The 27,182-nt window shown below is 52.3% G+C and overlaps 11 protein-coding genes across 11 annotated transcripts; 1 reads left to right on the top strand and 10 right to left on the bottom strand.

Annotated features, from left to right (window-relative positions):
• Nucleotides 1–187: 187 nt before the first annotated feature.
• BDV17DRAFT_117271 (acyltransferase family protein) lies at nt 188–2,311 on the bottom strand. Its single transcript, XM_073753957.1, has 3 exons — nt 1,921–2,311; nt 1,238–1,865; nt 188–1,187 (listed from the first exon to the last, which is right to left on the bottom strand). The coding sequence occupies exons 1-3, from the start codon at nt 2,026–2,028 to the stop codon at nt 490–492; spliced, it is 1,434 nt and encodes a 477-aa protein (XP_073614598.1). The 5' UTR covers nt 2,029–2,311; the 3' UTR covers nt 188–489.
• An 825-nt stretch (nt 2,312–3,136) lies between these two features.
• On the bottom strand, nt 3,137–4,917 carry BDV17DRAFT_265775 (transcription initiation factor TFIID subunit 11 family protein). Its single transcript, XM_073758192.1, has 2 exons — nt 4,015–4,917; nt 3,137–3,899 (listed from the first exon to the last, which is right to left on the bottom strand). Exons 1-2 carry the CDS (start codon nt 4,521–4,523, stop codon nt 3,326–3,328), a joined length of 1,083 nt encoding a protein of 360 aa, XP_073614597.1. The 5' UTR covers nt 4,524–4,917; the 3' UTR covers nt 3,137–3,325.
• Nucleotides 4,918–5,286: 369 nt separating this feature from the next.
• BDV17DRAFT_292250 (adenosylmethionine decarboxylase SPE2) lies at nt 5,287–6,838 on the bottom strand (the record flags this gene model as incomplete). The annotated part of the gene is made up of 2 exons (XM_073762331.1): nt 5,287–6,671; nt 6,721–6,838. The coding sequence occupies 2 exons, from the start codon at nt 6,836–6,838 to the stop codon at nt 5,287–5,289; spliced, it is 1,503 nt and encodes a 500-aa protein (XP_073614596.1).
• Nucleotides 6,839–8,148: 1,310 nt separating this feature from the next.
• On the bottom strand, nt 8,149–9,259 carry BDV17DRAFT_265772 (uncharacterized protein). Its single transcript, XM_073758191.1, has 2 exons — nt 8,446–9,259; nt 8,149–8,358 (listed from the first exon to the last, which is right to left on the bottom strand). The coding sequence occupies exons 1-2, from the start codon at nt 8,809–8,811 to the stop codon at nt 8,242–8,244; spliced, it is 483 nt and encodes a 160-aa protein (XP_073614595.1). The 5' UTR covers nt 8,812–9,259; the 3' UTR covers nt 8,149–8,241.
• A 585-nt stretch (nt 9,260–9,844) lies between these two features.
• Nucleotides 9,845–11,563, bottom strand: BDV17DRAFT_265771 (TATA-binding protein-associated factor TAF6). The gene is made up of 3 exons (XM_073758190.1): nt 10,972–11,563; nt 10,482–10,900; nt 9,845–10,429 (listed from the first exon to the last, which is right to left on the bottom strand). The coding sequence occupies exons 1-3, from the start codon at nt 11,339–11,341 to the stop codon at nt 9,878–9,880; spliced, it is 1,341 nt and encodes a 446-aa protein (XP_073614594.1). The 5' UTR covers nt 11,342–11,563; the 3' UTR covers nt 9,845–9,877.
• Nucleotides 11,564–11,926: 363 nt separating this feature from the next.
• Nucleotides 11,927–13,475, bottom strand: sfh5 (CRAL/TRIO domain protein). The gene is made up of 2 exons (XM_073753955.1): nt 12,500–13,475; nt 11,927–12,446 (listed from the first exon to the last, which is right to left on the bottom strand). The coding sequence occupies exons 1-2, from the start codon at nt 13,234–13,236 to the stop codon at nt 11,933–11,935; spliced, it is 1,251 nt and encodes a 416-aa protein (XP_073614593.1). The 5' UTR covers nt 13,237–13,475; the 3' UTR covers nt 11,927–11,932.
• A 1-nt stretch (nt 13,476) lies between these two features.
• BDV17DRAFT_117211 (PP1-complex regulatory subunit GLC8) lies at nt 13,477–15,018 on the bottom strand. The gene is made up of 3 exons (XM_073753956.1): nt 14,889–15,018; nt 14,095–14,797; nt 13,477–14,028 (listed from the first exon to the last, which is right to left on the bottom strand). The coding sequence occupies exons 1-3, from the start codon at nt 14,926–14,928 to the stop codon at nt 13,917–13,919; spliced, it is 855 nt and encodes a 284-aa protein (XP_073614592.1). The 5' UTR covers nt 14,929–15,018; the 3' UTR covers nt 13,477–13,916.
• A 694-nt stretch (nt 15,019–15,712) lies between these two features.
• BDV17DRAFT_117161 (uncharacterized protein) lies at nt 15,713–20,954 on the bottom strand. The gene is made up of 4 exons (XM_073753954.1): nt 20,711–20,954; nt 19,132–20,486; nt 18,972–19,081; nt 15,713–18,891 (listed from the first exon to the last, which is right to left on the bottom strand). The coding sequence occupies exons 1-4, from the start codon at nt 20,760–20,762 to the stop codon at nt 15,777–15,779; spliced, it is 4,632 nt and encodes a 1,543-aa protein (XP_073614591.1). The 5' UTR covers nt 20,763–20,954; the 3' UTR covers nt 15,713–15,776.
• Nucleotides 20,955–21,492: 538 nt separating this feature from the next.
• Nucleotides 21,493–22,423, top strand: BDV17DRAFT_117115 (uncharacterized protein). The gene is made up of 2 exons (XM_073753952.1): nt 21,493–21,565; nt 21,616–22,423. The coding sequence occupies exon 2, from the start codon at nt 21,672–21,674 to the stop codon at nt 22,293–22,295; it is 624 nt and encodes a 207-aa protein (XP_073614590.1). The 5' UTR covers nt 21,493–21,565; nt 21,616–21,671; the 3' UTR covers nt 22,296–22,423.
• BDV17DRAFT_117123 (putative chromatin assembly factor 1 subunit A) lies at nt 22,348–24,755 on the bottom strand. The gene is made up of 3 exons (XM_073753953.1): nt 23,726–24,755; nt 22,555–23,660; nt 22,348–22,499 (listed from the first exon to the last, which is right to left on the bottom strand). Exons 1-3 carry the CDS (start codon nt 24,407–24,409, stop codon nt 22,400–22,402), a joined length of 1,890 nt encoding a protein of 629 aa, XP_073614589.1. The 5' UTR covers nt 24,410–24,755; the 3' UTR covers nt 22,348–22,399.
• Nucleotides 24,756–24,821: 66 nt separating this feature from the next.
• On the bottom strand, nt 24,822–26,999 carry BDV17DRAFT_265750 (uncharacterized protein). Its single transcript, XM_073758189.1, has one exon. The coding sequence runs from the start codon at nt 26,322–26,324 to the stop codon at nt 25,224–25,226; it is 1,101 nt and encodes a 366-aa protein (XP_073614588.1). The 5' UTR covers nt 26,325–26,999; the 3' UTR covers nt 24,822–25,223.
• Nucleotides 27,000–27,182: the final 183 nt, after the last annotated feature.

The following is a 27,182-nucleotide window of genomic DNA, read 5'->3' as shown; positions in this document are numbered from 1 at the left end:
AAAGTATATGTAAAGTGGAAGAAGAATTTGGAATCGAACACCGTAGATAATGTCACGTCAGTGGCACCACAAGCTAGGAATCAACAAGCAAAGAAACTGGAAAGCAAAGCAAGTCAAATCAACTCCAACCCCCTGAATTAAGAAATCTGATAAAAAAGTTGTTTCAGTCACGCATGGACCCGCCATATCTCTTAGATAAAGGGAATGCAAGGAGTTGCTAATATGAGATCCGAGAAAAAATTCTTCAACAGTGAGAGAGATGCGAGAACTGGAAATAGTGTATAGCCAGGTCAAATCTAAATAATTTGCGCCAAGGTGAGCAGGAAAAAGAATTAAAAAAAAGGAAATTTATTGTAGCAAGAACAGGAAGATCGTGGAGATGCGTCGTACGTATAGTTTTCAGAGTTCGATGGGTCAGACGGCTGGTTCCGAGACCAGATGGGTAGGTGATGAGGTGATCGATTGCCAGTTTTGGTCAGTGGAGCGCGTTTACGCGGTCTGGTTCAGCGGCATCGTCTGCATCGGCATCGAGGTCAAGGGTAATGACTCGGCCTGAGCGGGCTTCTCGTCCTGGACGAACATGTGGTTTTCCATCTTCTGGGTCATCCGAGCGCAGAATGGATCGACGTATTTCGTCCACATCGTTGCGCAGAAGTACACCAGGCAGATCCAAAGAGGGATACTGATGGCGACGACCCATGGAGGACGGATCGGAATCCAGACCGGCTCGTCGCTGCCCTCTTGCTTCTTCTCAGGGTCGAAGGGCTGGCCAGTGATGCCGTAGAGCATCCAGCAGAGAACTGTACGGAGGAGGGTTCCGTGAACAAGGTAAACAGCGAAAGACTGCCCACCGAGCCAGAGGAGAAGGCGGTTAGAGAGGAATTCCTTGACGCTAGGGGAGATGTAAATGGCGAAAATGATAAGGTCGACACCGATAGCGGAGTATCGCTTGCCGACGTTGACATCTGGGGGGAAGATGTAGACAGAGAGCTTGTGCATGGCTTCAGACCAGGTGCTCCATTCGGGATGTTCACCGGGGTAGCCGGCGATGAAAAGGCCGGAAGCGAAAAGAATGAAGGCGACGACTCGTCGGGGCCACTTCCACTTCTCGAGGAATTCCTGGAAGGAGACCTCGTAGGACAGATCGCTGAGGAACATGCCGTAGATACCCTGCAGTTGGAAGGTTTCTGTTATTGTTAGTTTTACTTGTCGCGAAAAGATATTGGAGGCTACATACCAGTGTTCTTTGCGTTGTCCTGGTGGAAGTAGAGAGCCATGACGAGGTAGACGGCGCACCGCCAGCGGAACTTCATGAACATAGTCGCGCAGGTCAAGATGTAGACCAGCATAGATGTCATCAGCAGTGGAAGTAGGGCCCACTGGTGGTCATCGTAGGCCATGTATCCGGTCGTCCAGGTAGTCAAGAAGTTCTTACCCAGTCGGATGACTTCCTTTCCGAACGAGTCCTCGAGATCCGGAGCAGCATACCGACACCACCAGCAGTCAGAGCGGTTGGCGACGACAAACGCCCGGCACTGAGCCATAATCCAGGATATAATCATCGCAATCGTAGCGGGCATGATGAGACGGGGAGGGCGGCGGAAGGCACTCTTTCCGACGGCGGTAAAGGCACCCAGAGTATTTCCATTTCGGTTCAGCTTGATGGGCTTCAAAGCGCAGACGTAACCGGTCAAAAAGGCGAAGATTGTAACACCGATACGGCCTTGCCACGGAATGCGGAACACGGGCAGTTGCAGCAGTCTGGGAGAAGCATCTTCAGAATCCCGAGGGGCGAAGAGATCGTAGTCCCAGGCTCGGGCAAGATGGGTGAGGACGACAAGGAAAGACGCGATACCTCGGAGGCCCTGTAACTCCAAGTTAGCTCGGTAGGACGAGGGGTAGAGCGCGCGAGAGCCGTACATCGATCCATTTGACACTTTTTCGGGGATCACCCTTGACGTTTGGATCACCACCGCTCCACGGCAGGGCCTCGCGGATCCGAGTGTAAAGATAGGCAGCTTGAGACATGGTGCACCTAAGCTAACAAACCGAAAGAATGCTCATACAAAGCACAACCAGATAACCAAAGGAGTGTAAAGGAATGAGAAGGAAGAGTTCAGCGTGGCATGGAAAGGTTTCAAGGTCAAGGACTGGAGGAGGACTGGAGAGGTGAGACAAGATTTCAAGAACAAGAGAGCTGACAAGCAAGGGAGGAGAAGGGGACAAAAAAAAGGGCCAAAAGGAAAAATAGAAGAGTCGCTAGGCCCTAGAAGGCTGAATACGGGGCAAGATACGGAAACTGAGGGAAAAGGAAGAGAAGGGCCGAAATTGAAAAAGAATGGATCAACAGTCGATATGGAGTCGTCTGCCAGCAGTGCCAAGAGACTGATATCCACTGTCCACTGCAACTGTCAAGGCTGAGTCTGAGATGGGGTTCAAACAGATTACTCCGAACATCGAGGGGGAAGCTCGTTGGCAAGGAAAGCAAGGAGAGTGATGTAGGTCAAGAGCGCGTCAAAGTTCACAGCCAGGGACCGGAATAGAAATACGGTAGGCAGAACCGTTTCTCAATGCCTCAGTGATCAAAGCTGCAATTCACAAAGCCTGCGGTGGCGGGCCATGCCGCAGAACGAGGACACAAATCCACAATCCCCTTTCATGGGCTGCATAATGATGGAATAGATGGAACATTGGGGACGGCAGTCTCAGCTTTGAACCCACAGTGGCCGCAGCAGACGAGACAGCCTCCAAGTTCGCCTGGCCTGGCTCACTGGACAGGGACAGGAGCGCGAAAATCAAAGCCATTCAGGGGGCGACAAGCGAGCCAGGGAACCAGTCAGGGACTGGACAGGCTCTCTGGGGCTGTTGCAGAGCCATAGGGCGACGGCTCAGGGACGGCGTTGGGGGAGGTGACTGGGGCTGCTGGGTCCAGACTGGGGCCGAATCTGGAAATTGAGGGCGCGGTCCAAGGGACTGTCCCAATCGAGCGGGCAGATGGCGCCATAGAGCTCGAATCAGGGACTGTCCGAGGGGCCACCGATAGGCGGTTCCGCTGCACAAGTTCATCGCTTGTCCCTTAGTGGCTGATTAAGGCGCTTAGTAGCTGTGGCTAGTGCGTCTAGCGCCTTGGCGGCCCTGGGTCGGCTGGTCTTGGCGCCGCCATCGCGTTGGGCAATCCCACTCTGGCGACATCACGAGTCCAACAGACTTGCACGCTTGATAAGGCCAATCAAGTTTGAAACACGACTAATCTATCTCTGTTTATCTTTATAGAGTTTGAGACAGTGAAACTCGAGACACAGTAAAACCATCTATCAAATTCAATTCACCGGAATAACGGCCGTCCTCCTACACTGCCCGCACTCCACGTTACTGACCCTCGAGTCCCCAAGTTCCCCAGACTGAGTCCCGAGAACCCAACGCCCCCCCCCTCGCCGTCTCGTTTATACCGACGGACCGCTTCGCGTAAATGCGAAGGGAGCAGCTGTCCGCGATGTGGGTTGGGCGGGAGCTTCACCGTGCCTCTTCCGCCAAGTGCCGAAATCCGAAACGCTCCAGCTGAGGGCGCCTCTGCCGAGTCCTGTTTCACTGCCGCTTGATGTTCATTATTTGTAGCTTCCTGATTCGTCTCTTCTGCTGTGGGTGTTTCTTGAGTGAGCCTTGCCAATGCCGCTTGGTCGTGCGCCTCCGCCCATTCCTTCTGCACTGTTCGTGCCTTTTCTATCATCTCTCCCGCGAACACCTTGGTAAAACCATTGATCGTAGTCACGACACTTGCCGGGACAGATTGCGAAAGAGCGTGGTTCACGATTCGTCGTAGGGTCTCCTTCCTCAGCTTGGCTCGTTTGAACAAGTCATATCGCTCGGATTGCAGCGGATTAAATGCGTCCACCAGTAATCTATCACCGACATCCACATTAGCATCTCATCCTCTGGCATTCAGCCATACCTTAAAGTGATCTCCCAATAATTGAATATATTGGAATTTTGAAGGGGAAAAAAGAGTTCACTCACGCAAGATTCTTCCTCTCCCCCTCCTTGTCTTCACGCTCACCACCCTCCTCCCTCCCCAGCAAATCTCCCTCATCATCGAAATCATCCTCCTCGTCCCCTTCCTCTCCTCCAGCATTATCCCCGCCCCGTCCACCACCGGCCGTACTCGGCGCAGCCCCCGCCCCCCTCGCAACACTAACTGCATCCTCGCTATCTCTCTCCCGTTCCCGCTCCCTCTCGCGCTGCTGCTCTCTTTCCTTCTCAGCCTTGCTCTTCCTCCCGCGTTTCCGTCGAAAAACTCCGTCGGCGCTGGCGCCCCCAACACTCCCCGTGAAACTTCCGTTCACACTGCCCGCATCGCTGGCTGCCGTTGCGCTGAATCCACGTAAATCTGGGTCCACGGGAAAGGAGGTCTGACGGAGGGGGTGCATGCGCGGTCGCTTGTTTGGGTTCTGACTGGCTGAGGCGGAGGAGATAGAGGTGCGTTTGAGGGGGTTCGGGTTGGGTGGATTTGGAGGTGGTGAGGACATTGCGGCTTGTTTGGGCTGCTGTGTATGATCTATGACCACTGCAACTGGCCTGGGTAGCTATAGAGTTTGGTAGACGATCGATTTGATATGTTGTATGTGTACCGTGAGCGACGTTCTGTAGCTGAATCGGGGTACGGCGTAGGCGGCTAGCTTAGGTCTGTGTACAATAGGCACATAGGTCTTGATAGATGCGCATCTGCGGTGTCTTGAAATTGGGCGACTGACTTGTTCCGTGAGGTTTCGAGGTGAAGGGACGGTGAGACGTAGAGCGGCGAGAAAGGTACGTGAGCGCTAGTCGTGATATTTTTCACGTAGGATCGGGTCTGTCGGAATATCAAGGGGTATAATGAGCACGAAAAGAAATAATTGAAGATGAGGGTCGCGTGTTTGATATCTGAATCGCAAACTGAGCTTGGATGATCACATTCACGTGGAACCAAGATGTTCCGGGCCGAGCAGAGCAGGGTCAGGCATCCCAATCCATACGGCGTACAGCCAAGGCACGATTTGCAACTTGATCTCTGATCACATTCGATTTACGTGGAGTTTAATTTGACCCCAGTAGTTGATTCTAGTGAGTAAAGTCACCCGAAATAGATTATCGCAGACTGGCTCTGCATCGAAAACTAACTACACTAGAGCGAAACAAGTAGAACATCGCTAGCTCAAAGAAAGACTATGCGCAAGAAACACAATACTAACACTAACAGTAAAAACCGTCAGCAATTTACCGGCAATCATGGTCAACCAACAGTACAGTAACCTAGACGCGCTCTTCGCCGAGCCGAGGGGCCCCCCCCTTCCAGTCGAGGCGTTCGTAGTAACGGAACACCAAGTCATATCCGTCGAGGTCATGCACGATGCGATCAACTCTCTTGTATCCTTCCACGTTCTCACCCTTGGGAATCCGACGGGCTGCCTGCCGTTCAATGTACCGCGCTTCCTTGTTGGCGTCCCAGTCACCACCGTCCATTCCGGGCTTCGCTTCGAAGACGGTCACGCTGAACCGGCCAGGCTTGAAGATGTTCACGACTTGCTGGATGATTCCTGCAGTAGTCTGTCCGTTCTGCGCGTGTGGCACATTGGTTTCAAATGACGCATAAGAGCAGTGAGGCTCGGGCGTCACGTGGACCGTAAAGTAGTGGGTGCCTTTGCCGCCGTTAGGAGCCGGGATCACGCCGTTGGCGGAGAATCCGCATGGTGTGAACAGATATGCGTCAATGCGAGCATCGGGGAACTTGTCTTTCGGGTACACCTCTGACAAGCCGCAAGACTCGGAGACCACAGTGCCAAGAGCATGGCCTTCGGTGGTAAGCTCTGCAGGCAAGATTCCACTGCCCTGGGCGGACGAAATGTCATCGACTTCAAGGTCGGATCCGTTGCTGAAGACGTCCACGTGGTCATCCTTGTCAAAGTTGCTGTACCTCTTTTCAGCGACGCTGGTGGCATGCTCCAGGTAGAATTGCTTGGCGTTCTCCTCTTCCAGGTCTGTCATCAGCACCTCAAGGGTCTCATCCGAGGTCTCATCCACATTCGTGTTCAGGTCAGGACGCTCGGGAAGCTGGATGAACTCGGTTTCGGTGCCTTCATCGTCCGAGTCCGCGGTAGGCGTGGCCGGAGGTGTAAGCAGAGTGTTGGGCTCAGTAAGGTACAAGTACCAGTGCTCGCCGTTCATCTTGCCGATCATGTACGCGCTACCGTTCTGGAAAAGCTTGTCCATGGAGCGAACTTCGTCTCTCCAGCTGCGGTGAGGCCCGCGCTGACGGTCAGGGAAAAGGAAGTTCTTGCGGCTGTAGAACACACGGTACGGCGCAGCTGCAACGGTGATTCCGCGCGACGGAGGAGCAGTGGACTTGGGGAAGCCACCGTGCATCGCGGCAATCTCAAGAATGCGCGGCAGACCAGACAGAAGCGTGGTAGTGCCGCATGTCTTGAGGATCAGCTTGTGCGGCCAGACAAACATGCTAGACTCCGACAGGAGATAGGCGTCCACATCTTCGGAGCCGACGATGGACAACACCTGGCAATTGACAATATCCAGCATTTCCTTCCAGATCTCCTCTGAGACGGCCTTCAGACCGAGTGGGTTTGTCGGAGCCAAGTCCTTGGGGGACGCGGCAAACCAAACCTCCAAAAGCTTCTCAGGGCCTGCAAAAGTTAGTATCAACATATTCAGGAATGTTTCAGCTAAACATACCTTCAAAGGCATTGGTGGAGTCTAGATCCTGGGTTGCCTCATGATTGATTGTCAAAGACGGAGTCGCAGTGAACGAGGACGGCGACTGCGTGTAGTGCTGAGGGATAAGGTTCACCATCTCTTATCGGCGAAAGTCCTGGTATCAATTACAAAAAGTGGCGAGGTTGTTGTGTTGTTGAAAATGTAGCGCTCGATTCGGCTTTTTATCGTAGACAAGGAAGCCTAGAAGCACTATCTGCGACCCAGACGAACAGGGGGGGATGTCCGTCCGAGAAGAGAAGGCCCTGAAAGAATCGAGAGCAGGAGTGGCACTCAGCCGAGGAGGGAAATCGTATAAGACCCGAGGGGGTGCTAGGGAGGGCGGAAAGAGAGCGAGAGGAGGAAGAAACCTCGAGAAAAGGGAATGGTGACTATGCGAAGGGCCTCGTGCTGAAGATGCCGATACCGTTGAAAGTATCGGGTCTAGCAGACGAGGGTATCTGCTTCAGAGGTAAAAAGTTTGAGTTGAGAAGCGGGAAAGACGTTGCTGTTAGAGATGTTATCTGGGCCTGTAGCAGGGAGGTCAGTCGCGTGTTTTAAAAAGAAGGCAGAAGAAGGCTGCGATAAAAGCCACCTCGGTGAAGGTAATTGAGCACAAAGCATTTGATCATACAGATGAATGAAATAACAAAAGTGAGTGGGACACAAGGGCGGCTTACTTTGCAGGCTTGGACAGGAATCGCAGTAGGTCCTTTGAGCTCATGAAGGCAGAAAAATACGGGCTTAAAAGAGCACGATGGAGCGAGACGTCACTGTTTTGACATCTGCTGCGATTCGCGACTCGAGGCAGTAACAGCAAGAGCGAGAACCAAGTCACAAAAGTCTCGAGTCAAGTCAGAGACGAGAGAATTGAGGGGGAAAAGAAAGTAGGCCGACGTGGGGTGCACAATTAAAGCGAGGAGGTTGCTGGCGTTGAGTTTTTGAAGTCCTATTTTTATTGTGGGGCGAACTGACTGTATTTATACGTACACCGAGTTAGGCGTTGTTTGTCGGAGGGGAGTCCGCAGGTTGGTCAGACGCTGATGATAGATACGCGAGCTGATGATTTGGAAATAGACAGAAGACGAAGCGAACAGGGATAGACTCGATAGTCAACAGAGGCAAACTCCAGCTCAACCACTTAAGATGAAGATGAAGAAAGCAGTGAGAGTCGGTCTGGAAGGTTTGGGTAGGTATTGTAATGAAACTGTCAGGAATATTACCGCGGCGCTTGGACTCCAGGCTCACACGAGGCCATGCCATAAGCGGAAGGCGGTCGCATCTAGGAACAATGACGTATGGCTCAGCTCTCCATCTCCACCGCTCCTCCATCCGGATCTCCTCTTCTCTTCGCTCAGCCAGCCCGATCTAGATTTATGATGTACAAATTCAACCTCTCAAGGCCCCAGCTGGCAGTACCCTTCCACCCAGCTCTCTCCGCTCCTCCACGTGTGAAAAACCCCGATGCCGCTTTTTCTGCTTTGAGAACCCACTGCAACCACTTCACCGCAGCAACCCCAAACTCCCCGCCATCAGGCTCCCGATACGTCCCGAGTGGCCGACAGTGTAGTTCCCTATCCATTTCGGAACCCCGGCCAGGCTTTGGTAGTCTGCTGTGGCCTGCCAAGAGTGTCAGTATTCTCTATCCTATGGATCATCTCACATTCTAGACTTGAACTTCAAAAAACAAATCGAAGGACAACTCACAGCAGGATACGCAACACCCCCCTCAACCCCAATGGAATATAACACCGGCTTCTGGACCTCCCGTATAACATTCGGCTCTTCAATAATCATCTCTTCACTCAGACTTTCCTGCGCATCAGGTGTATAACCCAAGAGCCCTGAGTTAAAAGATCCCAAGGGACCCCACAGAATCATTAGACCGCTGCGTATAAGCCAGCAGTCCACCACAGCTCTGTCCCACGGCTGCAATCCTCGAGGTATCAACGCTCTCATACGGCCCTTGCTTCCCCGCATTGTCTTGGACCTAGGAAACGGCTTCGTCCATCGCATCGTTGAAGATACTCCCCGTGCCGTTGGGCGGGCCCAGAGCGAGAACGAGGAACCCATATGAGGCTATGTTGGTCAGGAATGGCTCCAACTTTGTCCCGTTGTTGTCGCAGCCGCCTTCGGCGAAGACGACGAGGACTGGGAGGGATAGGGACTGTAGATTTTGTGTCGGGGGAGGGTTGGGTCTGTGAAGTAGGTCTGCATGCTGGCGCCTCAGTATTTGCTTGCGTCAAGTAAGGTAGGGCTTCCATGGTATGTAAGACGTACTGCTGGATATGGTCTGCTGCCTCCGCCTCCTTTATGAGATTGGAGTGTGGATGCCGTGGCGGACAAAGCTAACAAGCATGCTGCAAGACTGTCAGAGAGCATCTTGCTCAATTTCAATGGTACCGCAGGCGGCATAGATGAATACCAAGTGGATTCCAGGGAGCTGTAGTTCCCGTCGCTGGGCCATATATATACTCGCACCCAAAACGGAGGCGCAAACGCCAAGATTGAAGAATCCCATTGTTTGTTCCCCACCAGGAAAAGCCGGGGTAGTGGGGACACACCTCGTCAGGGCAATCAATAAAACGTCAATTGCCCATTTGTAGTATCACATTAGAGCGATCAACGTCGAATTGCAGTGGGGACTCCGGAAGAGAGGAGGTGCTGATCTACCGTCTAGCATCCAGAATACATAAACTTAGTAAAGCCGATATAGTATACACTGCAAATTTGCATAAATATCGAGAAGCGGAGTTCTGGCAACATCAAGGCATGAGACTAGAGAGAGTCAGTTCTTGTCTATATCTTGAGCTCACACAAGATAGGGGCATCTGAACTGAAATCTGTTGGGTCAAGCTGTACCAGCTCAGCAGTCTACTAAGAGGAAGACCCAAGGCTTGAGACTGGAGTATAGAGACGCTATTGGACTCTCATTTCAGCTTATAGTTCGTTTATAGATACGAAGATAGTCATCTTGGGTCTTCTCCCTTTTATAAAAGAGAGTTCTAAAGACTCATGAAAGCATTAAGATTGAATAAGCTAAAATAAGCAAGGTATCATCAAGTTGGAACCGCCTACCAGTGTCTTATCCATAAATCTCATAATTTCTTCTTTCATAGAGTTTCACTAGACAGGTAGCTTACTCCAATATCGCCCTCACAAGCGCCTGATCACCCAAATCAACCACCTTCCCAGCTAAGAACCCCCCAATTTTACTCTCCAGCTTCGCCCTACTCTCCTCAGACACACCCACCCCATTCCCAGTTCCATTCGTAAGAACCTCCTTGTTCTCTCTCAACGACCCCAAGACCCCCATTAACACGATGAGAACCCTCTCGGCCTCCGGCCGGCGGGGGTTATCCTCCGCAAGCCCATCCTTGAGCAGATTTCCATATGTGGCGAGATTAGGCAGGATAAGGACGCGGATGGCCTCTGCGCCGCCGACGGCGTGGAGACCGATGATTGCGCCGTAGTGTGCGCCGAAGGGCTTTGAGGGGTCGAGGAGGGTCTTGAGACAGGAGCGGGCGAGGCGTGGTTTGAGGGTGTGTGAGGAGTGGGAATATTTTGTTGCGATGAGGCCGAGGAGGGAGGCGGAGAGGTCACGAAGGGCGAATTGGGCGGAAGGGTCGCTGTTGTTGCCGAGTTGGCGGGCAATTAGGCATGTTAGAACGGGAGGGACGAGGGAGGCGATCTGTAGTCTGTTAGCACATAAGCTCGACATGATACTGTCAAACGAGGCATACATATGGATCAACATAGAGGGACTTATTCTGCACCAGCGCCTCAGCCATATGCATGACCTGCGTAAGGACAAAAATATCCTTAAGCCCATGCGTGACCTTCTCCGATATGAACTGGACAAAATAAGGCACGAGCTGATGAAGCCCGGGATCATCGCGTAAGCTAGCATACCCCGATGCGCGGAAACGCTCGCTCGACTCATCCAGAAACGCATTGCAGACTTTCTCAAAGTATAGCTGTAGCTCCTTCGACAGAACATGCTTGACCAGTGGCTTAACAGCGACATTCCCGCTCCCGCTCATAGCCGCCAGCGTCGCGTTCGCGTTCGGTCCCTTAGACATTAATTCGAGGTTTCGCGAATCTGCGGCCGTCGGGTTTTGAGGTATAGATGGTTGCACGCCTTCGACGGCAAGCCAGTGTGCTAGATAGACACTCCGCATTAGCTATCATCAACCCGCCCAAAATCATAAAGTGAAGGATATATATGCATACCAGTAAAATTAACCTCCCTCGGCACCCTCGGCAGCGGCGCATTAATCAACTTCTCAAAATCGACCTCCTCATCCTCCACATAAAAAAGCGGCTGGCCAGGACCCAGCGAGGCCTCGCCGAACTTCAGCGGCCGTGTCGACTCATACCCATAAAGCGGCTCGACATCCAGCACGCGCAGCGCAAGCGCGATATCCTGCGTCGTGAGTAACGTGCGCCGGCTGTGTCGCATGAATTTGAGCGCTTCTTCGAGCACCTGCGCGATGCGGTATTCGACGTCTCGTGCGAGGTTCTCGGTTACGTCGTTGTTTAGGGAGACGATCCCGACTGATTCTGCGACGTCGCGGATGTTGTCGGGGTTCCAGACGGACATTTTTGTGGTGTTTTATGTTGAGCTAGAAGGGATAGGTGAAGTGAGGAAGGATGTCTGGTCCAGAGAGGTAAGGAGGATGAGTGTCGAAGGAAGGGATCGCTGGTTTAGGCGAAGCGCAGGTCAATTGATCAGATTAGGGGATGAGTCCAACCGCGAAGAGCAAAAGGCATTCTGAACAGACGCGACAAGAAGGCACAGTAAGTTGTTAGGCGCAGACTTGGTTCCAGGAACCTTGAAGCTTTGGGACAAGATACCGAACTGGAATAAAGGCGGAGTGAGGCTCGGGCTTATGATGTCCCGGCCACCGCATCTATACAGGCCTTCAAGAGCTCATTGCACAACTAGCAACCCTGTCTACCTTGATCGAGTGTCTAGTCATAAAGTTTAGAGAGTGAAGTCTTGTCTCGTCTTATTAAGATAAATATACAGGTTGGCAGCTTCGGTCCAAACAGAACAAACAATCTTGGACAATCCTCGCTCACCCGCAATAACAATTCTAAGAGGTATCATAAGAGAAAAGAAAACACAAGTCAAGCAATCTTCCCAATCACCACCACTTCAAGCCAGAAAAATTCCTAGCAAGATAAGCGATTACGCATCCGCCTTCTTATCTTCCGCCTTCTCCTCTGCCTTGGGTTCCTCCGCCTTAGGCTCGGCCTTAGGCTCAGCCTTCACAAGAGCAACGGTCCTGGCAGAGCCCTCTAGATCCGCAGAGCTACCTCCATAGGTCTTGGGGAATTTGTCCTGAAGGGTAGAGAATTCCTTGGCGAGGTTGGCGCCGTTGGAGATGGGGTGGAACTTGCGAACAGTGTTCTCGTCGACAAACAGCTTCACGAGGGCGAACATCCAGCCCATGACGGTCGGAACGTTGACGAAGAACTTCTCACGCAGCAGCTCCGGGTATGCGGTGCTGAAGACCTCAATGGTCTTCTTGGTCGCGGCCTTGACCATTGGGTTAACACGGAAGAAGCTGACGTTCAGGTAGTCGTGGACCTGAATCATTTGATAGGGGTCCTCGCCATTGTAGTCAATAACCTGGGTAGTCTGGTCGAGCTTCAATTCCTGAACAGCAAGCTCCATAAGGGCCGCACGCCACTTGATAAACCTGCACCGCCGATTAGCCTCGTTTTATCAAACTAAAAGATAGGAGAATCATACTCAGTGATATCCCCAAAAGTCGCCTCAACCTTCTTCACAGCACCATAGATATTCCAAGTAACAATCAAATCGCCCTTGCCCTCCCGCTGGTACTGCGTCAAGTAACCCAACCCAGCAAACTTATCAGCATCATAGCTCTTCCTCACAAGAGCAATAGGGTCATTCTCCTTCCGCCACGTCAAAGCCTTAGTCAACTGTTCCTCAGCCCCTTTAGCATTACCGCCATTAGCACGCAGGAACTTGATAAGCACGTTGATGGTGGGGATATCAGCGGCATCTTGCTTGAGGGGAACACCCCACATCTCCTGGTGGCCGGTGCTAGAGAGGATAGTAGGGAGGCGCTCAAACAACTGCTCGAGAGCCGGGGTCTTGGTGAAATACTCGGGCTTGGAGGGCTCATCTTTCTTGTCCTTCTCGCCGGCTTCGACTGTGGTTGTTGTTGTGGCTGCTGCAGCTGCTGCAGCTTCGGGCTCGGGCTGGGCATCGGACTTGGCCTCGGGAGCTGGAGCTGGAGCCGTAGCTGTAGCTGCGGGGGCAGTTGACTCGGCAGCTGGCGCGGACGCGGGTTCAGGGGCAGCAGGAGCCGTGGGGGCAGTAGGAGCTGTTGTAGCAGCAGCAGGCTCAGCAGCGGGCTCCAGTGCTGGCGCAGAGTCGGTAGCCGTGGGCTTCACCTCGGGCTCCAGTGTTTGGGGAGCAGCTGCCTGGGGCTGCTCCTGTGGCTTTTGCTGGTCGGCCATTTTGGCAGCTTGATAAGAGAGATGGAAGGAGGAGAAATACAAGTGCTAAAGGATTGACTGCGAGAAGTGAAGTGTGGAAGAGCTGGAAGAACAAAAAAAGGGAAGGAGGTCGAAGCCCAGAAGTTGGGAGATGAAAAAGGACAAACAAAACACAAGGAGGGTAAGAAGGACGTGCTCCCCCTCCTGGCCGAGAACCAGCGAAATTAGTACGTTGAATCAGGTACCTAATGGGCTATCAAATTTAGTGCACTTCTTATTTGTGACTAGTCATCATTATTTCGGTCGTACGGTCCCTTATTCGCGAATTATCTCTCCGGCTGCGAATCTCCTGAGCGTGGCTGCCAAGCTGTCAGTATAAGCTGGGCCCACGGGCTATATATAGGTCCACTTCAAACAACACTGGCCCAGTGGATTCGCAGAGTCGTGTCCTTTGTGTATATGGAGTGGATTTGAAATAGAAACCATAGCTGGTAAAATTGTCCTGTCCGAGGGTGGGAGATCTATCACGTAACATAACAAGCAAATCAAGTCGACATAAATAACACATATAACACAGTATGCTGGAATCAGCGAACATCATTCGTCACTCATCTCCTCGCCATCAAGAGCTCAAGCGCTGGGGAATATACATCAGGAAAGGAACTTCATCATCGTCATCAGTCGGTACATATGGAGGCGCTTCACTTGCTGCCGTTGACAAAACGCTGCGGGATCTGGGGCATGGGAGGCGGAACATCAGACTTGGACGTTTCGTCTTCATCTTCGTCCATCTCATCCAGTTCTTCTGGGTGTCTGCGATAGTCAGCACTTTAATTCAAGCCCCACACTGGCCCGTATTTAAGAAGGAAGTCGACGTACGCTAGAAGCTCCTTAATATTGTGCATCTCATAGTGCTTCCTCCGCTGCTTCTCGAACTTTTCATGCTTCTCCTGAGCCTCCTGAGGCGACAAGCGCTCATCACCATTTGGCTCGCCAGACTCCGGCCCAACAACAACATGTCTATCGCTACCACTGCGATGAGAGTCGTTGCTCAAGCTACGCCCACGCAAAATCCGTTCACTATCATTTGAGTGCGTCCCAGGCGTAATCTCCTCCTCGGGCTCTCCAAGCTCTAGCTCGGGAATATCGTCCTCGGAAACCTTCTTCTTGGAAGACCCCTTCTTGTCATCTAACTCATCGACGACAAGACCCTGCGCATCAATCAGGCTCTCCTGAGCCTCAGCAAGCCTCATCTCCTCCTCGTCTTCCGTAGGATCATAACGAGGCGCATACGGGGTCTTGGGCTCGTCGATCTTCATCTTTGCCGTCTTCTCCTGTTCCGTTAGGTACAGATTTGCCTCGTCCCACTTGAGGCGGGGCGAGATATCGTCATGGTGGCCGGTACTAGCGAGCGAGGTGCGGCGGGACGATGCAGAGGGTCGACGGCCGGCATTCTGGAGGGTGTTTTGCAGGGTGAGTTCCTTGGTGTCGGCGGGTGGTGGGGATGGAGTATGATGTTTCGTAGGGCCATCGTCAAGAGTGACTCGGAGCTGGTGCTGAGAACTTGAGTTCTTGAGGATACCTGGAATATAGCGCAAGCAGAACATGCATCGTTAGACCGGATCTCAACGCGGACTCCTATCCCGATTTCGATCTTGGCGGACTTGACTTACCCTTAGGCCTCTTTGGGACAGCTTCGAGGTTCTGCGCCATTTTGGTCGATCGACGTGGGGTAGGGGAGGGAGGGGTAATAGTCGAGTCGTTGAAACGTTCTCTTCTTTTTGATAACTGACAGGACACTTTCACGGCAAGAATCCACTAACTATGCGCAGATAGAAATAAATACTTGAGAGCGCGCGACGACCTAGATATACATAGCGACCAAGTCAGCTGGAGGTCCAACCGCAGAGCTGAGATCAGGTTTCGGGCATAGCGACCCTCCTGACTTCGGCGATCAAGTATTGTACCTAGTCGCAACGGAATTTGGGCAGGTGACAGATGATTGCAAATAGACTCGGGCAATGTCTCAGCTTCAGAAATGCGTGATGACTCGAGGTAACGTGCTGGAGTGGAAAGATGCAGGAGGGAAAGGCAGCGCCAAGACCACATGTTAGGCTCGCCTGATATGGCACTCACGTGGGGCGACAGATGACGTCGTTTCCCGTTTAGTAAGCTGTCTACCTGACTCGACGGTGGTTAGGTATCGATCTTCTCTGTCTAGGTACAATGTCCTTGTGAGGCAAATCTTCTTTATTCATCTTAGCAACTTCAAATGTATTATACTCGCATACTAAATTGTGACCAAATGGCGAAGTTTCAAAATACCGCCCAAGCGAGCCTGTATGCTGTAGTATCAAACAAACCGCACTCCAGTACAGCCGCAAGTCAGACAATACAAAGCCCAAGTAGGAGCATAGATCAGGAAAGAAAATAAAAACACTTCACCGAAATTAGTGACACAAGGATGAAAAAAAAAAAAAAAAAGTTAGTCACTCAACCGCATAAATGGTATCAATAAGTGGGAAAGATAATCGAGAAAACTAAAAAGCGAGTAGAGAGTATTAAGCAATGGACTCGAACTCCTCTCGTTCACGAAGCCGGTTGCGCGCGAGCTCGTCCCCCCCATTCGCCGACAGCTGCATCCAGTGCAGTGCCAGGCACATAGTATGGGGGTCCGATTTGGAGTCCTTGTCTCGGCGGTACATCATTTCCGCCTTGAAGGTATCTCGAAGCAAAGTAAGAGGGAATGTAACTCGGGGGACGAGTTCAGGTTGCGTGAGGTATACAATTGCCAGCTCCCGTTGGGCAACGGGATGGCCTTCCTTCGCTGTGATGATCCACATGTTGGCTGCATCCTTCATTGGATCACCAACTCGAGATTGCATATCATAGATATGGGGAGGGTGTCGGCGAGTGAGCTCTTGAGAAACGATCTCATCGGCAAGTTCCACCATGCTATTGCAGACTTCGTCCTTGAGGCTGAGAGCAGCTAGACCAAATTGCAAGAACGCGGTGCCGCTATCAGTCTTGTTAAGTGTATCGCTGGGAACAAATGCTGCTATGAACTGAAGATCACGGAATAGGGTCTTTGGCTTCATGTCAAGGATGATCTCGCGAAGCGCCTCAACAATCTGTTTCTCAGTGGGTACGGAATAGTCAGATGGCCTGGAGTCAAAGATAATCGACGCGGCCGGTGGGAATGTCGGGGTGTGGAGGGGATCTCGTTCAGGCTGGCGGCGAGCATGGGGTTCGGAGAAGCTGCTCCGCGCATCGCGCTTCCTGTGAATCACAGATCGTCTCTGACGTGAAGCAGAATCCGGAAGAGGGGAAGACAGAACCTGGTCATCGTTGGCGGTTGTCATTGAAGCAATGACCAGGCTTCGAAGATCTCGGAGCGCATCAAGTTTGACGAACGGATTCCCGTGACGAGAAAACACGTCGAGTAGACGGCGGAAAACCGTATCATAGGAGAACGGAGCTGGGATGTCTGAATCGGCCGAGTCATCCATCATCTCGCCAGAGGAGATGTTTGAGCTCGTTCGTTCGGGTGGGTCAAGGGATCTGCTTCTTCGAGAGGACAGAACGCGGTGAAGGGATTGACGGACTGCTCGCTCATCACACTCGGCATAGAAACGGTGTATGCGAGATCGTTTCCTCATCTGCGCCCGAATTCTCTTTTGGTCTAGCACATTGCCAAACCAAGCATCGGTTTCGGTACCGCAACTCCACACCGGTGAGCCAAGATCGCTCAACAGTAGGCTTGTCAGTGTGCGTCTCATGTCGTCCAGAAACGCTGTCTTTCCGTTGGACTTTCGTTCAATACGCCGCGGGGTTTGAACAGCAGTGTCACTGAGCATGGACGGAGGCCGGGAGTGAAGACTGGAGGCACTGGGTGCATAATGAGTGTGCTGGGGAGGCTGAGACCAAAAGGTGCTGCAGGAATCCCCAGTGGTCGTGGATGGAGCCCTGTCACCGAGGATAGAAGATGTATCAGTACCGGCTACGTGGGGCGACCACCGGTCAGAGTGTAGGCTGTGGAAAGACGGGTTGAGGTTTAGTCGAGGAGGCTCCTGTGAGGCCCGTGCGGGTTCCTGCGGACGCAGGAAAGAGCTGCCAATGGAGGGCGTGGAGTGAGGGGAATCCTCAGTCGCCGTGCTAAACGACCGCAGGCTGGAAGTAAGGCTGAAGAAGCCTCGATTGCTAGAACCTTCGTACTTGGCTCGCTCTTTGTGGAAGAGTTCACTGGCCCATAGAACTGGGGTCTCGGCCATGGTCTCCCCAACCAAGCGGTTGATGCTTGTCCCGACTTCATAGCAGAAACGGTGAATTCGTTCCTCACCTTTGCAGAAGTTGTCGATGTTGTTATGGGCCAGCCATTTTCGAATCAAATCGACTTGTTCGTCCGCTAGTTTGGTCGGGCCTGCCTGGTTGCTGGGAGCTTTCATGACATTCATGATCTGAAGCTCGGGTCTCTGAAGTAAAGCCCCGCTAAAAGACCTGGGCCCGCCACGAGACCGCGGCTCGCTCTGAGCGTATCTTTGAGCGTTGCGCATAGACTTGAGCGCAAGTGCGACATGCTTCGCTTCCTCGTAGCGCCTGGAGTTTCTCACATCAGTCATATACCACATTTTGTTTCGCAGTCTGGCCATGGTCTTCATCATATCCTTGACTGTTCTCTGCAGACGTTGTGTATGGCGGTCAAGGGCGACAAAGTCGGCCTCGCAGCGCTCGATGACAGAACTAGATGTTTGAAGAGAGCGGACGCAGATGGAATGCATAGGCTCCAGTATCCAAGAGTCATCGGCCGGTAGGACCGAGTCGTTAGCAACACTCCGGCGGAGTAGTCGAGCAGCATTCCACCAGTAATGCGCGCCAATGAAATCGGAACTCTGATGACAATATGCCATGGCGCGATTGAAGCGTTCTTTGAGTGACAGACCGTCTAGTTGTGGCGCACTCGTAGACAGTTGTAAGCCATACTCAGCGCGATCACCCGCAGGGTTCTCCTGAATAAGCTTCACAATTGCGGTCTGTAACGCTTCGAAGTTGTCTTCTGTTCCCATGGTAGATGAGTTGCCCTCATCAGCAGTAAAACCCTCCTGAGAACTTGGTTGACAGTCCGAGAACAAGCCCCAAACTAGCCGCTTTCCATCCTGCGCAACCGTAAAGAGAGTCCATTCTTCGGCCGAAGGGGGCTCTAGATGAATATGAGCATCACGCTCGCCGAGGTCAGATAACTCGAACCGGATCCTGTCTGCCTTAGAAGTCAACGTGTTCTCCTGGAGGGAGAAGAGATGGAATTCCGTTGAAAAAGTGCCCTTTGCATGGAAAGTTGACCGAGCAGAAAACGGTATGGATGGGCGGTAAAAACCGGGCTCAAACGTGGTGGGCATCATCTTGTCTGACTGTGGTCCGAGTGGTGAGAGAGAGATGCCTGACGGGGGAGACTGCGAGCTGTATGACGGAGAAGGAGGGCTTGGGAATAGCGAGTTCAACAATGTGAGAACATCGGCATTGGAAAGCATCAGAAACACTGCAGGGGAAGCCGGTCCACGAGGAAGCCCAGTGAGAGTTGAAAGTTGAGTAGAGTCATTGGTAGTAGAATCGTGGATGACACTTTCGAGCATGTTTTCAATATGTTGTCTGACTCCCTCGCGTGCCATGGGGTAATGGTGCCTAACAACATAATGAGTACTGTTAGTGAGCTGTTCTCACGCCTTGGATTGGGGGGATGCGGTAATCATGGAAAAACGCACATCGGGCGCAGAATCGCAAGTGACTGCGAATAAGCTTGATAGCCGATCTGCCCTAGCAGTTTCTCTCTCGCATCTCTCCTAATATAGAAATCAAGCAAAAGGTCATGGCCCTGCAAGCGTGGTCAGCGGATGTCAGATAAAGTGCGACGGTTGTACTCACTTCAGGGTACGTTAGAGCCCCATAGAGGAACTTGGGGAAGAACCACTGCACAAGTAAGAAATCCAAAAAGCGGTCGCGGCAGTCCTGGCGGTCGAGCTTCTGCAAAATGGCCTTGCTCAGTTGTATCACTGAATGGGGTAGGCCTGCATCTGGGTCATCCAAAAGCTCAAGAAGCGCGTCCACTGCGGATGCAAAGTACTCCTCGGCAACCTCTGTCCGTAAAGGGTCGATTGGATCCATGCCAAACCCAGATGGGGCCTCTATAGGCTCTAGAAGGAATGCGCCGGTCTGGAGGATGTCCATCAGGTAGAGCTCGAACTTGGGCTTTGCTTTCCAGTCACTACCTGTGGCCCATAATGTCAAAATATGGTCGATGAGGGCGTAAGACCGGCTAGCTCCATCAGCAATGAGTTTCGCGCAGACCGAGGACCACATATCCAAACGTAGCTGTGCCTCCGGGGCATCCGAGTCTAGAGGAGCTGCGTAAACATTGAACAGCAGGGTAGACAAGGGGTCCGTTCTTTCAAAAGCCAAAACACGGTCTTTGAATGGAATAGCAGATGCATGGCCAATTTTCGAATTCAGGCTAGAAATCCTGGAACGGGACGTAGAATGGAACGAATCCCCACTCACTTCCCAGGAAGAGACGGACGAAGATATCAAAGTAGACAGCTGAGTAGGGGTCAAGCTGCATAGTTTCTCAAACACAAATTGGGGATCCGTACGGACCGACTGCAGAATGTCAAGGAGATCGGCCTGCGACTGAGGGCTCAGCTGCTTGAAGAAATCCGGCGCGCGGTCCAGGGCAGACTCGCGAGAGGTCGACGACCAATCTTCCTCTGAATCAGACTGGCGAAGCTGACGCCGGGCAGCTAAGGAACAAGGCTCCTGGAGGTCAATCATGGTATGATAGAAAGCGATGAAATTAGCCTTATCGTCGTGCTTGAGTCTGTCAACCAGGCCCCTGTGCACCGCGGCACCAAGACGGATCAAACGCGCCGAAACGCCCAAAGATACCTTGGTCGCATGGAGGCGCTGTTCCAGTTTCTTCCTGCGCGCCTGCTTGTGCTGGTTCTGACGGTAGCGGCCGGCCAGTTCCTCAAAGGATACCTTGGGGCGCTTCTCCACCGGCATGGATGCGGGTTTCTCAATAAAGGGCTGTCCATCCTCGGAAGAATTGGGAGTTGAAACAAATCGCCAGCTCGAACGGTCCGAGTCTCCAGACTCACCTGTGGTGTGACTCGAGGTTGAGTGTGGGGAAATCACTATGGGAGACATGCTGGCAGTCGCGTCAGCACCGGGAGGTGCGGCTTCTTCACATGGTCGGATTGCCTTGAGAGCGGCGGGGAACAGGTCTGGTAGTTAAAGTAACAAGAAAATGTTAGGAACCGATTGCGCAGCCAGTTGTCGCGGAAAGAGGAGTGTTTAGTAGACTAGGGATCCAAACGCGGCTGACAGATGAGGATGGATATTCATGCCCAAAGACGATGATCTTATCGCCGGAAGGGGGGCAAATCAAGATATCTCATAAAAAGGGCGCAGATCAAAAGAGATTATTGATAGTAAAAAAGACACATACTGCTCACAAAAGCCAGGGGGGACGACAAATCGTTCGATTGGGCATCGAACATGGTGTTGTTGCCATGGGCAGTTGGGAGTGGTGGACCGCTTGGCTTGGATGGCTCAGAAAGGGCGGGCGATAATGGAGCTGGAGTTTGTACGGCGGCCGCAGCGGCAGAAGCAGCTTCTCGATTATCGCATGGCTCCTCTAGAGAGGGCGAAGACGACGACGGACGGATCTCATGGGGTGAAGGCAGCCGTGAGGGCGAAGGCGACACGATGAGAGTCTCCAGGGTGAGGACGCGCGATGAAGCGGGAGAGTGAAGGAGTTGATAGACAGAGGGTGGGGAGGAGAGGGAGAAGGGAGAAGGAAAGGGAAAGGGCAGGGGATGATTAGAAAGGAAGTGAAACGGGAGAATAATAATAAGTAAGAAATGCGAGGCAGGCAGAGGAGGCTAAAGACAGACTAGGATCTTATTGGCAGTGTATACAAGCTGCAGTCGAGCAGACGCAGTATCAGGACGGGGTAAACTCCGAGTGCAGGACAGCGCGACAAGTGGCGGGAGAGGGGCGAGGGGAGAGGGAAGCTGAGCGGATGACATGCAGGCTGGACAGGAAAGGAACAACGGAGACGAGGACTATGAACTCTAGAAGATGGGGATCATGGCTGCCAACAAATTGAGGGGCGCGAAGACTGGCAGCGTGAGAGAGTGAGCTGGCAGGCGGTGACTCGAAGCGGACGCCTGCATTCCTGCATTGCCTGGATGCTATACTACTGTTTTTACTCAGATTCTCCCGCTAGTTGACTGCCGCTACTATACTATACTATTTTCTAGAAGTATAATCTGGTCAATATCATGACAGATAATAGTCTGCAAGTCTTTTCCCTTTCAGACCACAAATCCTCGAGCTGACAGTCAATAGTAATAATAGCGAGAAACCACTCAACACCCACTGCACACTGTCCAACATGAAGAGTGATGCGCTGGCACTGCATGCATGCCGCCCGCTCATTGGCCGCTCGCCCTCCTTCGCGCCTCGTCCACACCTGCATCTCTGCATTTCTGCATCTCAGTAGTGCTCGTCTACTTTCTCATGCTCATTCTTGCGCTGAAACAGATCGCTTCCGACGAAACATAGTCGCTGCTGGGTTTGATTCGCCTCTTCCAAGATTCATTCCAGATCGCTCGTCGCGTTCCAAGGTTCGATTCTACGCTTCCCGACTCATCCTGTGGATCAATGGAAGTGTAATATCCGCAACTGCAAGTCATCATTATGTCGACTTCTTCAATCTTCGACTTCTCTATGTAGTTAAGGCTAGATACAGTAAAGCTAAATCTCCTAGCATGCGCTTGTCCCCGCCACATTCCTCTTCTCGCATCTGTCCATCGCAATCGGCGGGGTGCACTTCACGGCCTGCGCTGTGTGCCCCTGTCTCCAGCAAGCAGGTACACGTACCACTGGTCGCTGCTGAATTTCACTGCGCCGTGGAATCAATCGGTCAAACCCTGCACCCGAATAATAGTCGAGAGTCGCGATGCTATCTCACCACTTTGCCCTCGAGTTGTCGCAGTCACCCGTTCGGTCACAGCAGTAGACCCTAGGCGCAAGCATGCACTTGCGATGTCGCTCGCGATAATGATACTAGCGGGTTCACTGTAGATACCACTCGTCTCGTCCGTTGTCCGTTGCCCAATCGCTGGCCTTGCTAATTACAGACCCATTTCTTGTCGGCTTCTTTCTGTCCAACCCGCGTCGCGACCGAGTCTAGAGTATGCTTTAGAGTGCCCTTCGATACTTTCGGGAACCTAAGCGGAGGGGTCAGTCGATTAGCTCCAATTAAGGTGAGACCACAACTCTTACCTTTTCTTGAGGACTTCGACCAAACCCATCTTGGTTAGGTTACTGTCCTGAACAACAGTCTTGAATTCGCCGAGCTGTTCAGCCGGAAACGCCCGCTTTGGGGGTGTCCCTGTGTTTCCTTCGTGCGTGACCGTGCCCCCGGAAGCTGGGTTCCCCATGAAAACATGCCAGGTTGAACGACCCAAACGTCCCAAGCCGTTGGCCTGGTCTGAAACCGTTGGCTTTTGCCAGTAGGACGAGGAGAAGGGGTCGATTGGAAATGTGACAGACTGTAAGATTGTCTCAAGTTTGCAAGTCTGCAGCTCTGGATCGGACCCCTGATCCTGCCATTTTATGCCGGTGCACACAGGCTCAAGGTCACCCACGAGTAGTCGCCTTTTGCCATTTGCTAAGTGGTCATCCTCGTCATCAAGGAAGCCATCCATGTCCTCGTCTCCATCTTCGCTGCCTTCATCTTCATCCTCAGAGTCCAACTCTTCTCCTTCTTCGGCATCCTCCCATTCTGCCTCAGAATCGTAGTCATAATTGACCTCGGGTAGCGAACGAGCGAATGGGTTGCGCATTAGTTTCGATGCGGTTTGCTTGGGCAAGTGCTTTGTGTAAGTTCCTTGGTATGGTGGACGGACATCTTCCCCAAACTTCAGAGACTTCATCCTCACTTGTCTTAAGGATGCTTGAAGCTTCCACGCAGTTTCAGAGGTTTCTGGCATATCGTTCAAGCTCTGCATTTGAAGCAAAATATCCTTGACTGACATGCTTTGGCAGCCTCGTCTTCGTTTGTATGGTATCATTCTAAATAGCTCGGATGGTCGGAAGACTATTTGTCCAGCGGTGTCGGTATTGAACGACGAGTCTATCTTTGCTCGTAAATGAGCGAGCGCTTGAGCATCACGTTCGAATCTGTGCTGGGGTGCAACATGGGTGTTGGGATGTAGAAAGAAGTCCGGAAACTCTCGCTTGTAGGCAGAGACTTCGCTGACCTTTTCAGATGTATCAGTAGAGACACCCTCACCCGACGCCTTCGTCGGCGAACTGCTTACGACAGAAAAAGGCATGTCTCCAGTAACCTTCGGTTTAGCAAAGAAGGAATTTAACTTGGTTTGCGCCTAGTCAGGTGTTAGCGAGACCCTACCGTGGACATAAGGCGAAAGAATAGATCGGCGGAACCTACCCTCTCCTTCTTCAGCTTCTCTTCGTCTTTCTTCCTCTTCTCTTCCTCCTTGGCGGCCTTCTCCTCGTCCTTCGCCTTCTTCTTCTCCTCTCTCTTCTTCCGCTCCTCTTCCTTCTCCGCTTCCTTTCTCCGCTTTTCCTCCTCTTTCTTGGCTTTCTCTTCTTCCTTCTTAGCCTTCTCCTCTAGCTTCTGTCGCTCTTTCGCCTCCTTCTCCTGCTGCTTAGCCTCCCGCTCGGCGGGAGTCAACTTCCTCTTCTTGGCAGCAGGGGCAGTACCTGCCCCATTTCCCGTCTGTGATTGAGCCTGACCCGTGACGCCATTGGAGACGACCACATTTCCAATTCCAGCAATGGTAGGTATAGCCACCGGCGCAGCTGGATTCAACGTCACAGTGTAGCCATCGTCCTTCAAGCTAAAGGAGTCACTGTAATTCTCTTTATCATCGGTGGGCATTGGGAGTATATTTGGTGTGGGCGTCGAGCCATCGTGACCGGATGAGATAGGCGTGGTAGGTGCATCAAGTTCATTAGCAGGCCGCTTCTGCCCTGGGGACAGCTGCTGAGTCGAGGACTGTGATTGCGTCGACAGGAACGGCGATAGGCTCGGCGTAGGTGCAGGTGTTGAAGTGGGAATGGGCGTCGAAGCAGCAATTGGGCTGGTGTCCATTGCTAAAGTTGTTTGCATGCTGTCGTTCCCCTTATAAAGAAAGTTGGGATGGGCGCAGTTTGAAGTCGACAATGCTGGAGGTTCTTGAGAACGATCATCGAATAAGAAAGACAAGCAACAAGCAATGAAATGAGACAAAAACTCGAACAGTCAATAGATCATTCAATCAAGGATACAGAACGCGCTTCAATCCAATCATGAACAGCCACCAAAGAGTGAATGGGGATTGAGACGGTCGAGAGGAGCAGGATGGGCCGATCTTCGAGCAGAGCAAAGGGACGCGTTAATTGACAAACTCACGCGCCTGCCTCGCATGGACTAGCTGACACGTGATGCATTATGTAATCGAGTCAGCCCTGGATAGACACCACCAACTAACTATACCTCAAGACTTCCAGCTACTATTGTAATTTATTTTTAACTCATGTATTGAGACTCCAGCGAGTTCAAAATTGTTATATAGGTATCGGTAATTATGTACAAGGTATTATTATTAGTAGTTGCACTCCTTCATAAGACGCCCAACCGGTGTAATAGATGGCAATACAAGGAGAGATACATTTGACGTGTGGTCGATGCTCCTGCATAGGTCACTCCATGCAGTCCCGGTTGACAGGGGTGAAGCCCTTTGTTTTCACGTCAATCACCTAATCCGAGCACTGGTGAAGAGTGAAATTTATAGGGAGGTTGGTGGGCGAACGCAGATGAAGCAAGGCAAGAGAGCATGACAGTGCAGGATATCAATATGCTGAAAAAGAATCGGGACATTGAAGAATTGGTTTTGTTTGCGTGTTTCGAGGTAGCTGAGTTGCAAAAGAGATATTCGCTTCCGCTAATCGCTCAGATCTGCATCTGGATTTGCGACGAATAGCCGCACGTTGGTCATGGAGGTTGTTCGGTCGTCCACGCTACCCCGACGCCGAATGTCGGCAGCCTTCTTCGCCTTTTGCTCAGCCAACGTGGCGGCGCTCGGCGCACCCATATCCCCAACGGTTCCGAAATTATCTTCCTGCTCGCTGTGTCGACTATGGGTTGTGGCAGTATCGTCCTTAGCAGCGTTCGTATCCTTTTGCTCCTCGGCTTTGTCCGTAGTTGGATTCTCGGACACGCCCGGAAGGTCCGTCTTTTCATTTGGCGGGCTGCTATTGCTGCCCATCGTGTTTCGCTGGTAGCCACTGGGATAACGATGACCGCTGCCGAGAGAGCTTCGTCCACTCCCCGTTCGACGGTATGGGAAGTCCCGGTCACTGAGTGCATCATCGTCGGCGTCCCCAACCTCGTTGGCACTAAGTCGGACTGGGACAGTCGCACCAACAAGGGCAGAAGGAGAGAGATCCTTCACCTTATTACCATGCTTGCCTTTTCCGCTTCCCAGCGTACTTGCACGTCCTCCGGCGCCTGCACCGTGGACTTCGAGGTACGCCCGCTTCTTATCCACGAGCTTCTGTTGTCGCAACCGAGGATCCTCCGTCTGCGCACGGTCACACCAAACCGTTGCCTTTTGCCGGCGCAATAAGGCCACATAACTCATCTGGGAATTGGCGGAACGCCCAGACGTGCTCCGCCGAATATCCGGATTCATGTGAGGGTTACCTGTGGATGTCGTCGAAGTGGTCGCACTCGACAGGCGCCTTGCCATGGGGTTATATGGGAGAGTCATACTGTGCTGTGGAGAAGGGCCCGTGGTATACGGCTGTTGTTGCTGCTGTTGGGCCGCATAGGGCAAGACATTTGAAGAGGATGTTCGACTTCGACTGTGCGCAAGGGAAGCGACCGAGGGATGGGCGGCGTATTGTTGAGCCTGGGGGTGCGGCTGGTACTGTTGTGGCTGATATCCATTATTGGGATAAGCTTGGAAATGAGGCCCTGAATGTGCAGAAGGAACAGGTTTCCGCGCAGGCGGCTTGTGCATCGGCAATCGGTAGTCTGTCATGGTGGGCGATTACAGCTGTACACCGGCCATGTACGCCCAATCGACACAGTTGGGTAGAAGCGTTATTTGCTTTTTAGCAGCTGGTCAGGACTGAAGTATGCAACGTTTATGGTGCAGTACCCTCAAATCCGACTTGTTGGTTCGCAACACAATTAACAAAGGCGGACGAGTTACCGGTTGCAAGGCAAGCGGCTGCCGGCGTCGTACGAGTACCAATCTGCAGCTCTGGCGGGCGGGAAAAACGAGTATTCCTCGCAGGGCGCGCAACGTGGAAAATTGGTGGACACAAGCTCTCGTCAAAGCAGAGTGAATCACAAACGCGATTCGCTTGAGAGCGCGCCGGCTTCGTCAGGGTCAAGGTGAAGCGCTGCGACGGCGGCTACCTAGGTTACCAATGAACCGGAGGGGAGATCTGCCAGCAGTAGATAGTCGTATGCGGGCAATTGCAGAGGGAGCAAGATAGAATTTCAATTAGCCAGAAGGAAATTCAGAACCGGTAGTATATAAAGCGGGCGCGGCTGAATATGAGGGAGGAAAGAGGGGAAGGGGGACTGAGCTGCTGAACGATAACTTGAAGCGATGGCGGAGAAAACGGGCGAGAAAAAGCAGAGCCAAATGATAGGGTAAGAACCATACCGTATCATACACGGCTTGATACACTTCCGTGTAACAATACCACGGTACGAGATTCCGCACAGCCATTATGTTGAGCCACATCAGATGACAGCACCCGGTCTCCTTGGCTTGATTCCTGTGGCTGGCGCTTAATCGTCCACTATTGCTCTTACCCTGGATTCCTGAAATACTATTTACAGCTCGCTCCATCATTGTCAATCTCTTTCACTGAGTTCAAAGACT

This window comes from Aspergillus undulatus (assembly GCF_047715775.1).
Source record: "Aspergillus undulatus strain CBS 261.88 unplaced genomic scaffold BDV17scaffold_31, whole genome shotgun sequence".
Classification (NCBI taxonomy): Eukaryota; Fungi; Ascomycota; class Eurotiomycetes; order Eurotiales; family Aspergillaceae; genus Aspergillus; species Aspergillus undulatus.
The sequence above is the reverse complement of the archived record's forward strand: the minus strand, read 5'-3'. Positions and strand labels throughout refer to the sequence as shown.

Coding starts and splice junctions, on each gene's coding strand:
- BDV17DRAFT_117271 (XM_073753957.1), bottom strand. CDS start 2,028: ATGTCTCAAGCTGCCTATCTTTACACTCGGATCCGCGAGGCCCTGCCG. Junction 1,866..1,920: donor AAAGTGTCAAATGGATCGAT/GTACGGCTCTCG, acceptor TTGGAGTTACAG/GGCCTCCGAGGTATCGCGTC. Junction 1,188..1,237: donor GGACAACGCAAAGAACACTG/GTATGTAGCCTC, acceptor TAACAATAACAG/AAACCTTCCAACTGCAGGGT.
- BDV17DRAFT_265775 (XM_073758192.1), bottom strand. CDS start 4,523: ATGTCCTCACCACCTCCAAATCCACCCAACCCGAACCCCCTCAAACGC. Junction 3,900..4,014: donor GGGGAGAGGAAGAATCTTGC/GTGAGTGAACTC, acceptor TGTCGGTGATAG/ATTACTGGTGGACGCATTTA.
- BDV17DRAFT_265772 (XM_073758191.1), bottom strand. CDS start 8,811: ATGGGTTCCTCGTTCTCGCTCTGGGCCCGCCCAACGGCACGGGGAGTA. Junction 8,359..8,445: donor GGGGTGTTGCGTATCCTGCT/GTGAGTTGTCCT, acceptor CACTCTTGGCAG/GCCACAGCAGACTACCAAAG.
- BDV17DRAFT_265771 (XM_073758190.1), bottom strand. CDS start 11,341: ATGTCCGTCTGGAACCCCGACAACATCCGCGACGTCGCAGAATCAGTC. Junction 10,901..10,971: donor GAGGGAGGTTAATTTTACTG/GTATGCATATAT, acceptor GTGTCTATCTAG/CACACTGGCTTGCCGTCGAA. Junction 10,430..10,481: donor CCCTCTATGTTGATCCATAT/GTATGCCTCGTT, acceptor AACAGACTACAG/ATCGCCTCCCTCGTCCCTCC.
- sfh5 (XM_073753955.1), bottom strand. CDS start 13,236: ATGGCCGACCAGCAAAAGCCACAGGAGCAGCCCCAGGCAGCTGCTCCC. Junction 12,447..12,499: donor ACTTTTGGGGATATCACTGA/GTATGATTCTCC, acceptor TCGGCGGTGCAG/GTTTATCAAGTGGCGTGCGG.
- BDV17DRAFT_117211 (XM_073753956.1), bottom strand. CDS start 14,928: ATGGCGCAGAACCTCGAAGCTGTCCCAAAGAGGCCTAAGG. Junction 14,798..14,888: donor TGTCCCAAAGAGGCCTAAGG/GTAAGTCAAGTC, acceptor GCTATATTCCAG/GTATCCTCAAGAACTCAAGT. Junction 14,029..14,094: donor AATATTAAGGAGCTTCTAGC/GTACGTCGACTT, acceptor TGACTATCGCAG/ACACCCAGAAGAACTGGATG.
- BDV17DRAFT_117161 (XM_073753954.1), bottom strand. CDS start 20,762: ATGTTCGATGCCCAATCGAACGATTTGTCGTCCCCCCTGGCTTTTGTG. Junction 20,487..20,710: donor CCCCCTGGCTTTTGTGAGCA/GTATGTGTCTTT, acceptor TTTAACTACCAG/ACCTGTTCCCCGCCGCTCTC. Junction 18,892..18,971: donor CTTGCGATTCTGCGCCCGAT/GTGCGTTTTTCC, acceptor TTATGTTGTTAG/GCACCATTACCCCATGGCAC.
- BDV17DRAFT_117115 (XM_073753952.1), top strand. CDS start 21,672: ATGCGCTGGCACTGCATGCATGCCGCCCGCTCATTGGCCGCTCGCCCT.
- BDV17DRAFT_117123 (XM_073753953.1), bottom strand. CDS start 24,409: ATGCAAACAACTTTAGCAATGGACACCAGCCCAATTGCTGCTTCGACG. Junction 23,661..23,725: donor AGAAGCTGAAGAAGGAGAGG/GTAGGTTCCGCC, acceptor ACACCTGACTAG/GCGCAAACCAAGTTAAATTC. Junction 22,500..22,554: donor GTCGAAGTCCTCAAGAAAAG/GTAAGAGTTGTG, acceptor CCCTCCGCTTAG/GTTCCCGAAAGTATCGAAGG.
- BDV17DRAFT_265750 (XM_073758189.1), bottom strand. CDS start 26,324: ATGACAGACTACCGATTGCCGATGCACAAGCCGCCTGCGCGGAAACCT.